Source organism: Elephantulus edwardii, unplaced genomic scaffold (genome assembly GCF_000299155.1).
Source record: "Elephantulus edwardii isolate Elephantulus edwardi_28Jun2011 unplaced genomic scaffold, EleEdw1.0 scaffold00096, whole genome shotgun sequence".
In the NCBI taxonomy this organism is placed as follows: Eukaryota; Metazoa; Chordata; class Mammalia; order Macroscelidea; family Macroscelididae; genus Elephantulus; species Elephantulus edwardii.
Genome location: NW_006399846.1, coordinates 480,436 through 493,898, shown reverse-complemented (window position 1 = coordinate 493,898; position 13,463 = coordinate 480,436). Strand labels below are relative to the sequence as shown.

The 13,463-nt window shown below is 40.1% G+C and overlaps 1 protein-coding gene across 1 annotated transcript in view; it reads right to left on the bottom strand.

The window, feature by feature from the left end:
* LOC102863260 overlaps window positions 1–13,463 on the bottom strand; it is a 475,179-nt gene that overhangs the window by 115,715 nt on the left and 346,001 nt on the right. Inside the window, exons 29-30 of the mRNA XM_006891348.1 lie at window positions 9,282–9,379; window positions 8,443–8,645 (exon numbers count right to left, since the gene is read on the bottom strand). Of these exons, the coding sequence (XP_006891410.1) occupies window positions 8,443–8,645; window positions 9,282–9,379 (301 nt within the window). The remainder of the gene's footprint in view (window positions 1–8,442; window positions 8,646–9,281; window positions 9,380–13,463) is intronic.

The window sequence follows — 13,463 nt, the reverse complement described above, 5'->3', positions numbered from 1 at the left end:
CCTGGTTTGATCCTTTCCAGGATGAATCTGTTTGTTTTCCTAGCAGTCCATGGTTCTCTCAATACTCTTCACCAGCACCACAGACCAAAGGCATCAATTCTCCTTCTATGCTCCTTAGTCAAATCTCTTGCCAAGGACCTCTCCATAGTTCTAGAAAGCAACTATGCCAATCCATAGTATTGTCAAAGGCTTCCTATGCATCTGAAAATTGGACAATAAATAAGAATATCTGAAGAAGAATCAATGTCTTTGAATTATGGCGTTGGAGAGGAGTGCTGCATGTCCCATGGACTTCCAAAAGAACACACAAGCCTGTCTTGGAGGGAGTTCTGCCAAGGCTCTTCTTAAGGAAAACAAGGGTGCTCATTTAAAGTGAAGGATGGCAAAACTTAGTCTCACATAGTTTAGGCATGTTGTTAGGAGGGACCAATTTTCCAAAAAAGGCATCTTGCTGGAAAAGGTGGAAGGTCCGAGAAAGAGAAGAAGATTGTACAAAAGATATACTTTCATGGTGATTCTAACAATGGGTTTGAACATTTTAGAGATTGTAAGGATGGTGCAGGATGAGGAAAAGTTGTGATCTGTTGTTTATAGTTTTGTAATGAGTCTTGGTAGGAAGCTCTGCTGGCTTTGTGGTAAGGAGCTATGCTGAAATGACAAAGACGTGTAGTTCATAACTACCAGCTTCTCTGTGGGAGAAAGGTGGGAACTCTCCTGTCCTGTGTGATTAAAACTGCCTCTGAAGACCCTCTGGAGGGTCAGCTATGTGTTGGTACCAACTTAACAGTAAAAAACAACAATATAAATTTTGGTAGACTTGATACCACCTAACAACAATAAGCAATTATAACAATGGACAGGTGCTGACTGTGCAACAGACCATCAACTACTAATATGCAAGTTCAAACTGAAACTAAAGAAAATGAAATCAAATCCACAAGCGCCAAAATTTGACCTGGAATCTGTCCCACCTGAATTAAAAAAGCATCTAAGGAACAGATTTGAGGCCTTAAATACTAATGAGTGAAGGCCAGAGGAGCTATTGGAGGATATCAAGAATATCATTATCATCCATGAAGAATGCAAAAGGTCATTAGCAAGACAGAGGAGGAAGAAAAAATGAGATGGATACAGAAGAGACTCTGAATATTGCACTAGAGCACTCAGAAGCCAAAGCAAGGTGAAGAAATCAAGCAGTTAAGGAGCTGAATAAAATATTTCAAAAGGGAGCATGGTAAGACAAAATAAAGTAGTATAATGAAATACGCAAAGAGCTAGAGTTGAAAGTGTTGAACTTGTTTAGCATTTCTCAAGTAGAAAGAACTAAAGAACAAATTCAAGCCTTGAGTTACAATACTTAAGTATGCTGTGGGCAGAATAATAAATGATCCTGGAAGCATAAAAAGAAGGTGGAAGGAATATACAGAGTCACTGTACCAAAAAGAACTTCTTGACACAAAAGTATTTTAAGAAACAACTTACATTCTTTCAGAAAATAGAAAAAGATGGAATTCTCCTAGGCTCATTCTATGACACAAACATATCCTTGATACCAAAGCCAGGTAAAGACACCATCAAAATAGAAAACTATTGACCAATATCTCTCATGAACATAGATGCACAATTCTGAATAAAATCCTGGCCAATAGAATCCAACGATACATAAAAAAACTAATTCTCCATGAACCAAGTGGGATTCATAACAGGTATGCAAGGATGGTTCAACATAAGAAATGAATCAATGTAACTCGTCACATTAACAAAGCAAAGAACAAGAACCACATGATCCTATCAATTGATGCAGAAAAGGCCTTTGACAAAATCTAACACCTTTTCCTGATTACAACACTCAGCAAAATAGGATTAGAGGGGAATTTCTTCAACATAGTAAAAAGTATACACACAAATCCAAGAGTAAACATTGTTCTCAATGGACAGAGAACAAAGACATTCCTGTTGAGAACAGGAACTAGGCAAGGATGCCCACTACAACCTCTCCTATTCAATATGGTATTGGAAGTCTTAGCAATAGGAATAAGGCAAGAGAAGGACATAAGAAGTATCCAAATTGTCAAAGAGGAGGTAAAATTATCTCTCTATGCAGATGATATGATAGTATACTTAGAAAATCCTAAAGACTCAGCAAGAAAACTGCTGAACATAGTTGACCAATTCAGCAAAGTGACAGGATACAAGACCAACATACAAAAATCAATTGGATTTTTTTTTGCAGTGACAAAGAAAATACAGAAATTGAGCTAAGAAAAACAATACCCTTCACAATAGCTAATCACTAGATTAAATACTTGGGAGTAAATCTAACCAGAAGCACAAAGGATTTAGTCAAAGAAAATTACAAAACATTACTACAAGAAACAAAATGAGACCTGGAGAAGTAGAAGAATATCCCTTGTTCGTGGATAGGAAGAATCAGTATTGTGAAAATGACAATTCTACCAAAGGCAATTTACACGTTCAATGCAATCTCAATACAAATACCAATTCCTTTCTTCGATGATATGGAAAAGACAATGTCCAATTTCATTTGGAATGAAAAGAGACCTGGAATAAGCAAAACACTCTTTAAAAATAGAAACAAGGTAGGAGGTATCTCACTCCCTGATTTCAAATCCTATTACACTGCTGTGGTGGTCTAGACAGCATGGCACTTATATAATGACAGACACAGATCAATGGAATAGAATTGAGAATCCAGAAATCAGCCCATCTACCTATGGTCAATTGATTTTTGACAAAGAAATGAAATCAGTTAAGTGGGGAAACAGCAGCCTTTTTAACAAATGATGCTGGCAAAATTGGAAAACTATCTGTAGAAAACTCAAGCAAGATCCACATCTTACTCCATACACAAAAACCTACTCAAAATGGATCATGGACCTAGGACCAAACCCAAGGACTATACATTTCATGAAAAAAAAATGCTTGGAAGAACTCTAGAAGTCCTAATCCACAACATAAAGAGTCTTCCAAGCATCCTGGAAAATCTACAACCAGGAGACAATAAAATAGATGAATGGGACTTTCTAAGAATCATATCCCTATACACATCTAAAAACTTCTCTAACAGAGTAACAAGGGAAGCCACAGGTTGGGAAAAAATATTTGGTAATGACATATCAGATAAGGGACTTATATCTAGAATTTGTAAAATACTTGAGCACCACAACAAGATAAAGGTAAATAATACAATTGAAAAATGGGCACAGGATATGAACAGACACTTCACCAAAGAAGACATTCAGATGCCTAACAAATACATGAAGAAATGTTCAAAATTCATAGCTCTAAGAGAGATGCAAATCAAAACAACTATGAGATATCATCTCACCCCAATAAGAATAGCAAAATTTAACAGAGCAGCAAACATCAAATGCTGATGAGGTTGCGGAGAAACTGGAATCCTTATATACTGTTGGTGGGAGGATAAAACGGTGCAACTGCTATGGAAGGCTGTATGGTGCTCTCTCAAAAAGTTGGAAATGGAAATACCATTTGACCAAGCAATTCCATTACTGGGAATATACACGAAAGAAACTGTAACTGCAACCCAGGCAGATATATGTACACCCATGTTTATTGCAACTTTGTTCACAGTAGCAAAGAGTTGAAAACAACCTAAGTGCCCATCAAAAAAGGAATGGTTAGGGAAGCTGTGGCATATTCACAGAATGGAATATATGTTGCATTGAAAAACAAGGAGCTCATGCAATATTATTCAAAATGGGTGACCTTGGTGGACATTATGCTGAGTGAAATATCTCAGTCACAAAAGGACAGGTGCTGCATGATGCCACTATTGTAGAATGGGACTGACATCAGGGTTGGAGTGAGAATGAGAAAAATTGGATAAATTATGTATACTGCATTGAAACAGATGAAGGAGAGAACAACTTAAAAGTGATATATGATTGGGTATTATGGTTATCACAAGAGTCCAGAATGAAGGTTGCATAGTGGAGTGTACTTGAGGCAGGAGGCAGGGGGCGATTCTATACCAATGAAATAATTTTTCTTTTACTTTTCAAAGAGAAAATTGATTGGGGGAAGAGGTGGGCAGGGAGAAAAATGCAACAATGAATGTATGGGAATCCAAAATCTCTGTAAATGTTCATCAAAATTAGTTAAAAATAAAAAGAAAAAACTTAAATTTAAGAGGCAATGGTGATGTAGGAGGAAGTTCAAGCTGCTCTGAAGGAATTGGCAAAAAAAACAATGCCCCAGGAATTGATGGAATACCAACTGACATATTTCACCAAATAGATGCAGCCCTGGAAATGTTCACCAGGCTGTGCCAAGACATCTGGAGGTCAAGTACCTGGCTAACTGACTGGAAGAGATACATATTTATTCCCATTCCAAAAAAGGTGATCCAACCAAGTATGGAAACTATCAAATGATATCACAACATCACACACAAGCAAAATCCTGCTGAAGATTATCCAAAAATGACTGGAACAGTACATTGACAGAGAACTACCAGAAACAAGCTGAGTTTAGAAGAGGCTGTAGTACTAAATATATCATTGCCAATGTTAGATAGATCTTAGCTGAAAGTAGAGAGTACCAGAGGAATGTCTTTCTGTGTTTCATTGACTATGCAGAAGTATTTGACTGTGTGGATCACAACAAATTATGACTAATCTTGAAAAGAATGAGAATCCCAGAACATCTGATTGTGCTTATGTGAAACATATACATGGGCCAAGAGGCAGTGATCATAACAGATTAAAGAAGCACTGTATGGTTCAGGATCAGAAAAGAAGCACATCACATCAGGGCTGTGCCCTGTATAACATACCTTTTCAAACTCTATACAGAACAGATCATTTGAGAGGCTGGACTTTATGAGGAAGACTATAGCATCAAATTTGGAGGAAGACTCATCAACAACCTGTGTTATGCTGATGACACAACCCTGATTGCTAAAAGTGACAACGGCCCGAAGCATCTGCTGAAGAGGGTCAAGGACTATAGTTTGCAATATGAATTAAAGCTCAATATTAAGAAAACAAAGATTCTCAGCACTAGAAAAATTGGTAACATCATGATAGATGGAGAAAAGATTGAGATTATTAATAATTTCATCTTGCTCGACTCCACAATCAACACTCTTGGCACCAGCAGTCAGGAAATCAAAAGATGAATTGCACTTGGAAAATCTTCTGATAGGGACCTCTCCAGAGTGCTGGATGGAAGAGCAAGGATGTCAGTCTAGAAATTAAGGTGCACCTGATCCAGGCTATGAATCAGAGAGTTGGACAATGATCAAGGATGTCTGAAGATAAATCAATGTGTTTGAGTTGTGGTGCTGGAGAAGAGTTTTGACCATCCCATGGACTGCCAAGAGAACTAATAGGTCTGTCCTAGAGATGGTGAAACCAAACTGTTGCTTGGAGGCAAGGATTTTGAGATTACTCCATCTCACATACTTTGGTTATGTAGTCTGGAGGGGCCATTCTTTAGAGAAGGACATCATGCTTGGAAGGGTTGAGGGACAGCACAGGAGAGAAGGCCTTGGATGAGATGGATCAACACCGTAACTAGGGTAATGAGGGCAGATGTGTCAGAGACTGTGAGATTGGCCCAGGATATAACAGGATTCAGGGCTATTGTGCACAGGGTTGTTATGAGTTGCAAGAGACTTGACCACACACAGCAACAACAAAGGACAAGAAAGGGAAGATACAAATAACTTGAATAAGAAAGATGCCACATTATTTAACCATAGTTACTAATAGTATTTATCACAGTGAAATTTTGAGTTTGTTTGTTCAAATGCTATTTTAAAAATATGGTATTTGAGTCTCTTAAAAATGTAGTAGCTACACCTTTGTCCCTGAGTATAACAATTATGGATACAAAGAACTGAGATTTATGTTTCCCTTTCAGAGATGACAGAGTAGGCAGAGAGAGGGGGAAAATTGTTGGTACCTGGAGAGAAGAGATCCTTTCATCCGCATCTTTAAGAAGAATGTTATTAAAAAGAATTTCTTACTGATATACTACTGCCACTCCACTTTCCTCATTGTCCTCTATAAGATATGGCAGCTTTACTCACTGATAGTTTTTCTGATATGGAGAAAAATATCACAGGCAAGGTATAAAACTTTTATGATGGTAGAGTAACCCGTATAATTCCCAAAAGAAATCTTGAATCTTTATACTAGTAGAGAGAGGTTTTGGTGCTCCTGTCTTAGAAAGATGTTATATCAGGATGCATTCATGGTGAAGTTTATACTTGCTGAGGATTCCGAAACAAAAGTCAATCCATGACCAGAGGGGAAGGACATAGGATACACACCTGTGCAGTCCAAAAGATCCTCCTTCCCTGGCTTTGCAATGTAATCAATATCTTCATACAAAGCCTCTTCGAGAAGATCTTCCAAACTGGGTAAGGCTGAGGAAAGCAACAGGAGAGCATGAGTTCAGAGACTATCCTTGCAGAAATTCCACTAATCATAGACAAAGGTTTATGTTTTTCTCAGTGTCCACCCTTGGAGAAATCCTTTGTGCTATTATGGACCTTTTTTTTAGACTTGTGCCCTGTTGTGTCAGAACTAAGTTTCTTGGTTCTGATCTTTTTTGTACACTCAGTATCAAAAGAAAATATTCATATAGGAAGATCTCTATGCTGTTTTTCAGAATAAGATTTTTTTTTACTCATTTTAATATAATTTAAGCAACTTACAGATAGATTAACTTTCCCAAAATTCTCACAGCTAAGTAGGAAAGCCTGGATTTTGTGCTAAGACTCTATGTTTTTTTAAACTTCCATTCTGAATGTAGGTCCAAGAAACAAATTATACCATCTTTGGACTTTTTTGTACTGAAAGTGGAGTTTTGCCAGATGATGAGAGTAAAGAATAAAACATGGGCATTTTTCAACTTGCCCAACATTCTCCTCATATACTTTCCAGTTCATTTAGTACTACAGTCATGTTTTCAGGAGGGACCAGTCGTTGGAAGAAGACATTATGGTTGGAAAGACAGATAGTCAGGGAAAGACAAGAAGTCCCTCAACCAGATGGGTTGATATACAGTTACTGTAACAATAGGCAGCATGGCAGAGATGGTAAGAATAGTACAGGATAGGGCAAGATCCTGATTTGTTGTTCATTATGGCACTATGAATTATGTCATCTCAATAATACCTTATAACAACATGACTTGGCTCTGTGCCAGCTGAATTCCTCTGTGCCAGCTGAATTTGTGCAGCTGAATTCTTACACTGACAAGGACAGAAAAGTCTACGGAACTAAGAAATCAGAAGCATCTAAAAATCCCATACAAGCCTGACAACATAAAAAATAAACAGACTGGTACAAAACCGGAGCCTCGGGCCGCGTGAGGGAGGAGGGTACATCATGCTTAGTGGCATATAAGAAGACCCCACCCCCAGTCCCTCCACGCACCACGTCAAAGCCGTTCATCTCAGTCACAGTTCAAAGCAGTACCGAGTCTGCCCAGGACACCTATCTGGACAGCCAGGACCACAAGAGTGAGGTGACGAGCCAGTCAGGCCTGAGCAACTCGTCAGACAGCCTGGACAGCAGTACACGGCCACCCAGCGTGACACGGGGTGGAGTTGCCCCAGGCTCTGAGGCCCCTGAGCCACCCCCAAAACATGCATCTCTGAAGAGCGACCAAGGGACACTGACCAGCTCTGAGTCCCACCCTGAGGCTATCCCCAAAAGGAAACTGTCATCGATAGGAATACAAGTTGACTGCATTCAGCCAGTGCCAAAAGAGGAGCCCAGTCCCGCTACCAAATTCCAGTCCATCGGGGTTCAGGTAGAGGACGATTGGCGAAGCAGTGCCCCTTCCCACAGCATGTCCTCCCGACAGGACACAGACTCAGATACTCAGTATGCCAATGATTCAAGCTGTAAGTCATCTGAGAGGAGCCTCCCGGACTGTACCCCACACCCCAACTCCATCAGCATCGATGCTGGCCCCCGGCAGGCCCCTAAGATTGCCCAGATCAAGCACAACCTCTCCTATGGAGACAACAGCGACCCTGCCCTAGAGGCGTCCTCGCTGCCCCCACCTGACCCCTGGCTTGAGACAACCTCCAGCTCCCCAGCGGAGCCAGCACAGCCAGGGGCTTGCCGCCGAGATGGCTTCTGGTTCTTAAAGTTACTTCAGGCCGAAACAGAGCGGCTAGAAGGCTGGTGCTGCCAGATGGACAAGGAGACCGAAGAGAATAACCTCTCTGAAGAAGTCTTCGGAAAGGTCCTCAGTGCTGTAGGCAGTGCCCAGCTACTCATGTCCCAGAAGTTCCAGCAGTTCCGGGGCCTCTGTGAACAAAACTTGAACCCCGATGCTAACCCACGTCCCACAGCCCAGGACCTGGCAGGGTTCTGGGACTTACTACAGCTGTCCATCGAGGACATCAGCATGAAGTTTGATGAACTCTACCACCTCAAGGCCAACAGCTGGCAGCTGGTGGAGACCCCCGAGAAGAGGAAGGAAGAGAAGAAACCACCCCCTCCGGTCCCAAAGAAGCCAGCCAAATCCAAGCCAGCCGTGAACCGAGACAAGGCCTCAGACTCCGGGGACAAACAGAGCCAGGAGGCCCGCAAGAGACTCCTGGCAGCTAAGCGGGCTGCTTCGGTGCGGCAGAACTCAGCCACAGAGAGTGCAGACAGCATTGAGATTTATGTCCCCGAGGCCCAGACGCGGTTCTGAGATCAGGAAGGAAACTATTTTAAGTCATTAAAAACACTGAAAAACTAAATGCAAATGGAACAAAATTTTTCTCAACCTTTAGCAGGATTACTCTATCTAGAGACCCTGAGCCAACTTTCAAATTGATGCATACAAGGGCTCACAATGTGGCTTTTTTGGGTCCCTCCCAGCTTTAGGTTATGAAGACATCACACACATACACAAAAGTCAACATGAAACTTTTTTCCCCCTCTTGCTGGCCGTGGTGACTAGATAGATGGACTCTGGCAACTCCCCGACCCAGCCTCCAGACTGCGGTCTTTTTACTCATTCTGTCTAATGAGAACTTAAACTAGCTTGTTTACAAGACGACGACTGTCCAAGGGCAGCCTTGGGCACCTGCCATGTCCTTCCTGTTCCCAGCTCCCCCTCTCTGACCCTGGGTTTTTGCTCTTCTGTTTATCTTTTCCCTTCGGAGCTCACACAGGGGTCCCCCTCCTATATTATACTTTCTGGTTCTTGGCCCCTTTGCAGTCGAGGGCCAAGAGAGGCTCACCCCCCTAAGCTTCCTAGCCAAATGCTCACACACTCACACACGTAGGTTCCTTCTCACAGGCCCAGCACTGCCCACTGCCATTCCAGCCCTTGGCAGTGGCAGGTGGGTGACATGCCTCTAAGCAGATGAGGAAAGCTGGAGAATATTTAGGGGGAAAAAGATAAAAGCCACAGTTTTCACATGCCAGACTCCCACCTTTTTGTTCTCTCAGCCCCTTCCTCAGCAAAAGAGAATTTATGACCAGCATGTGCTCAGGAGAAGGACCCCATTTTCCAAGGGGTTGTCTGTCCTCAGCTGAGCCTGTGTACAGTACCCCATGGGGCAGGCAGCTGTGTCTGTATGTACGTGTACATATGCACATAGACCCTTAGAGTGTATATTTAACAAATGCCCATCTGCTCACCCATGCCAGCACCTCCACTGTCTCTCGGGGCACCAGCTGAAGGTGGGTATGTGAATAGCATACATTTTTACATGTACTATATCTAGGTGTGTGTACAAGTGTGTGTAAAAATATATACATTGTGTGTAAGCAGCCCTCCCCCCCTTTTTTTCTTTTAGTCTCTCACCCTGCCCCCTCTCCTATGGGCCCCTCTGTCCACCCTCAGTTTTCTGTTCTGTTCTTTTTTGTTTCTGGTTTTGTTTTCGCCTCAGTTCTATCTCTCCTCTGCCCCTAACCCCCACTCCCAGGGTGTCATGAGCCCTGAGCTGCAATGGCCTGGGTCTGCAGGGTGGGGTGGGGAGGGCAAGGCAAGGGCAGGCCGTGGGCACAGGAGCCAGGCTAGGCTGCGCTCAGCACGGGAGGGGCTGCTCTATACTGTGTATACGACTCTATGGCATTGGAGACATCCTCTTGTCCGGCACTAGCTGCAGGGGCCCTAGTGAACCAAGGGCCTACTCTGGGCTGCCCTTGGGCCCCATTCCAGCTTGGCCACTGTCTGTGACCTTGGGCAAGTCACTTGACCTCTGTGTGCCTCAACTTCCTCCTCTGTAAAATGGGGACAGCTCCTGCCCCTCCCCACCTCACAGGCATGTTGTGAGGTAATGTGTTCCAAAAAAATTATTATTAAAAAAAAATAAACAGACTACCAGCAATATAGCCAAAGCCTAGCAATAAATACACAGAACATGAATAGGTTAAAGGAACAAATCTTGAGAAAAAGAGCAACAGAATGGGTAAAAAACCATGACTTTTCAATATGCTGTCTAGAAGATATATCTTAGACACAAAGACAAAATTAAGTAAAATTCGAAGGGTGAAAAAATATATCAAGTGAATGGAAATTAAAAAAAATAAAACTAAAAAAATGCAGGGAGGACAATAATAATTTCTGAGGGAACAGAAGACAAAACTCTATATAACAGATTAAGGAAGCACATTGTATAATGATTTAAAGATGAATTGAACCAGAGGACAGAACTATGATTAACATGTAAACAAATAATGATACAATCCCAAAATACATAAATCAAACTTTAATGGAATTTAAAAAATAAAGACAAACAGACAATAAGAGTAACACAACTTCAATGAAGAGTGGAACACCGAGAAAGAAACTTAACATAGACACAAAAGAATTGACTAATACAATTAACCTACTTGATCTTATCCTCCTGTGTAGGACATCACATTTAAGAAATAAAATTCTGGTGGCCCAGTGGCTAAAGAATTACTTTGCCAATCCAAATGCAGGCAGGTCCACCAGCTGCTCCACAGGAAGAAAGATGGACAATTTCCTCCTGTAGATTCGAGGGTCAGCTACGTGTCAGTTTTGACTCTATGGCACACACAAACCCTTAATAAGAGCACAGCATAATTTCCCCCCCAGTGTCTGTAGAAAATTTAGTCAGAAGAGCAGCCTCAATAACTTTCAAAGCATCAAAATACTATAAAGCCTTTCCTCAGAACACAATGCTATGAAATTAGAAAGGCACAATAGGTAGAAAAAGTAGAAAATATAAAAACTTACATCTTATTTAGAAACTAATAGATAATATAGAAATAAAATACTAAGTTAAAATATTTCTTCCGTAACATGAAAATGGAAACACAATCTACCAAAATTTTGGAATACAACAAAATTAGTAGTGAGAGAACAATTTGATATAATAAACACACGCCACAAAAAAAGGAGAAAGAACCCAAATCAACACCTTAATATATTTCTAAAAATTTGCAAAAGGAAAGCAAACAAGCCCTAAAGTTTCAGAAGAAAAGAAATAGTAAATATTAAAGCAGACATAAGTGAAACAGAAAACAGAGTTTTAAAAAAAGAATCAATAAGACTAGAAGCTGGTTTGTCGATAAAATTTGTAACATCAACAAGCTATGGGAAAAAGCAAAAAAGGAATAAAAATAGAAGATGTAAAAACATGAATAAGAAATGAATGCATGGTATCATAATGGAGACAATGGAAATAAACCATGGGAATAACAGAATATTATTATGAAATTTAAGGCGCTCTGGTGGCCTAGTGATAAGATGCTAGGGTGTAATTTTAAGGACATATAGTGCAAATTCAAGCACTTGCTTCATGGAAGAAGGATTGTCAATTGACTGCCCCTGAAAATCCATTAGAGGGTCATCTATTAATAGATTCCTACTCAACAGTACACAACAAAAACATAAAGAACATTACTCCAAAAAATGTGATAACCTGAAGAAAAAGAATAAATTTTTAGAAACACACTATTATTTAAAGTAGCAACATAAAATTTAACTCATTGCTGTTGAGTCAGAACTAACTCCTAGTTGACCTCAAAGTTACACGGGAAAATATTACTCATATTCTTCCCTCAAAACTGCCAGTGGATATGAACTGCCTGACTACAGGTTGGTGGCAAAACTCTTAATCCACTAGGCCACAGACCAAGAGTCAATAAACTACAAACAACAGCAAAAAAGTCTTAGTCCAGATGAATTATCAGTGAATTCTACCCAGTATTTAGAGAAGTTGAGATACCAAGTCTACTCAAACTATTTCAGAATACACAAAATGATGGAATGGTCTCTATTTCCTTCTAAAAAGCAAGTATAACCCTAATATCAAAGTTAGGCAAAGACATTAATAAATGAGAAAACTACAGACATAGTAACATAACTGCAAAAATTATCAAGAACATAATTCTATTAGTTAGAATAAATTCTATTCTAACTAATAGAATCCAACAACATATTAAAAATATCATTCATCATGGTCAAATGGGATTCAGTAGTTTTGACTCAGATCCTAAAAGCTTGCGGACTATCATATAAGGTTATTGTTTTTACCCTGTCTGGAAAAAGGATGAGAGAGTAATAGTGAAGATGCATAGAAAGAATTAGTTCAAAGGACTATCAACTCTTTTTTTTATTTGAGAGCTGATACAGTCTTTGAAGATTTCTAAGAGCAGCTCGAGAGGACAAAGAAAAGTATTATAATGAAATGTGCAGAAAGTTGGGATTGGAGAATAAAAAGGGAAGAACTCACTTTGCATTTCTCAATCTGAGAGAACTGAAAAACAAATTTAAACCTTGGGTTACAATGTTGAATTACAATCTATTGAATGACTCTGAAAGCATTAAAAGAAGATGAAAGGAATACACAGAATCACTGTATCAAAAAGAACTGATTAAAAAACAAAACAAAACAAAATAAAACAAAACCAAAAGAACTGATAGACACTGAAAATTTTCTAGAAGTACCATATAAACAGGAGCCAATGGTAATGAAGGAGGAAGTAGAAGCTTCATTGAAGGAATTGACAAAATAATAAGGCTCCAGGAATTGATGGGATACCAACTGATTTGTTTGAATTAGCAGATGCAGTCTTGGATAAGCTCACCAGTCCATGTCAGGAAATTTGGAGGACAGCTGTCTGGATTAGAAGAGTCCATATTTTTTTCTCATTCTCAAGAAAGGTGATCGATCCAGCAGACTTTGGAAACTATAGGACAATATCACTTACATCAAATGCAAGTAAAATACTGCTGAAGATCATTGAAAAATGGGTAGAACAGTACATAGATAGGGAACTGCCAAAAGTTCAAGCAAGATTTAAAAGAGGCCGTGGCATCAGGGACTTCATTGCTGACGTCAGCTGGATCCTGCCTGAAAGCAAAGACTACTACAAGAATGTCTAGAGCAGAAATAAATGAAATAGAAAACAGAAAAACAATTGAAACTATCAACAAAACTAGGAGTTGGTTCTTTGAAAAGGTCAACAAAATCGATAAAC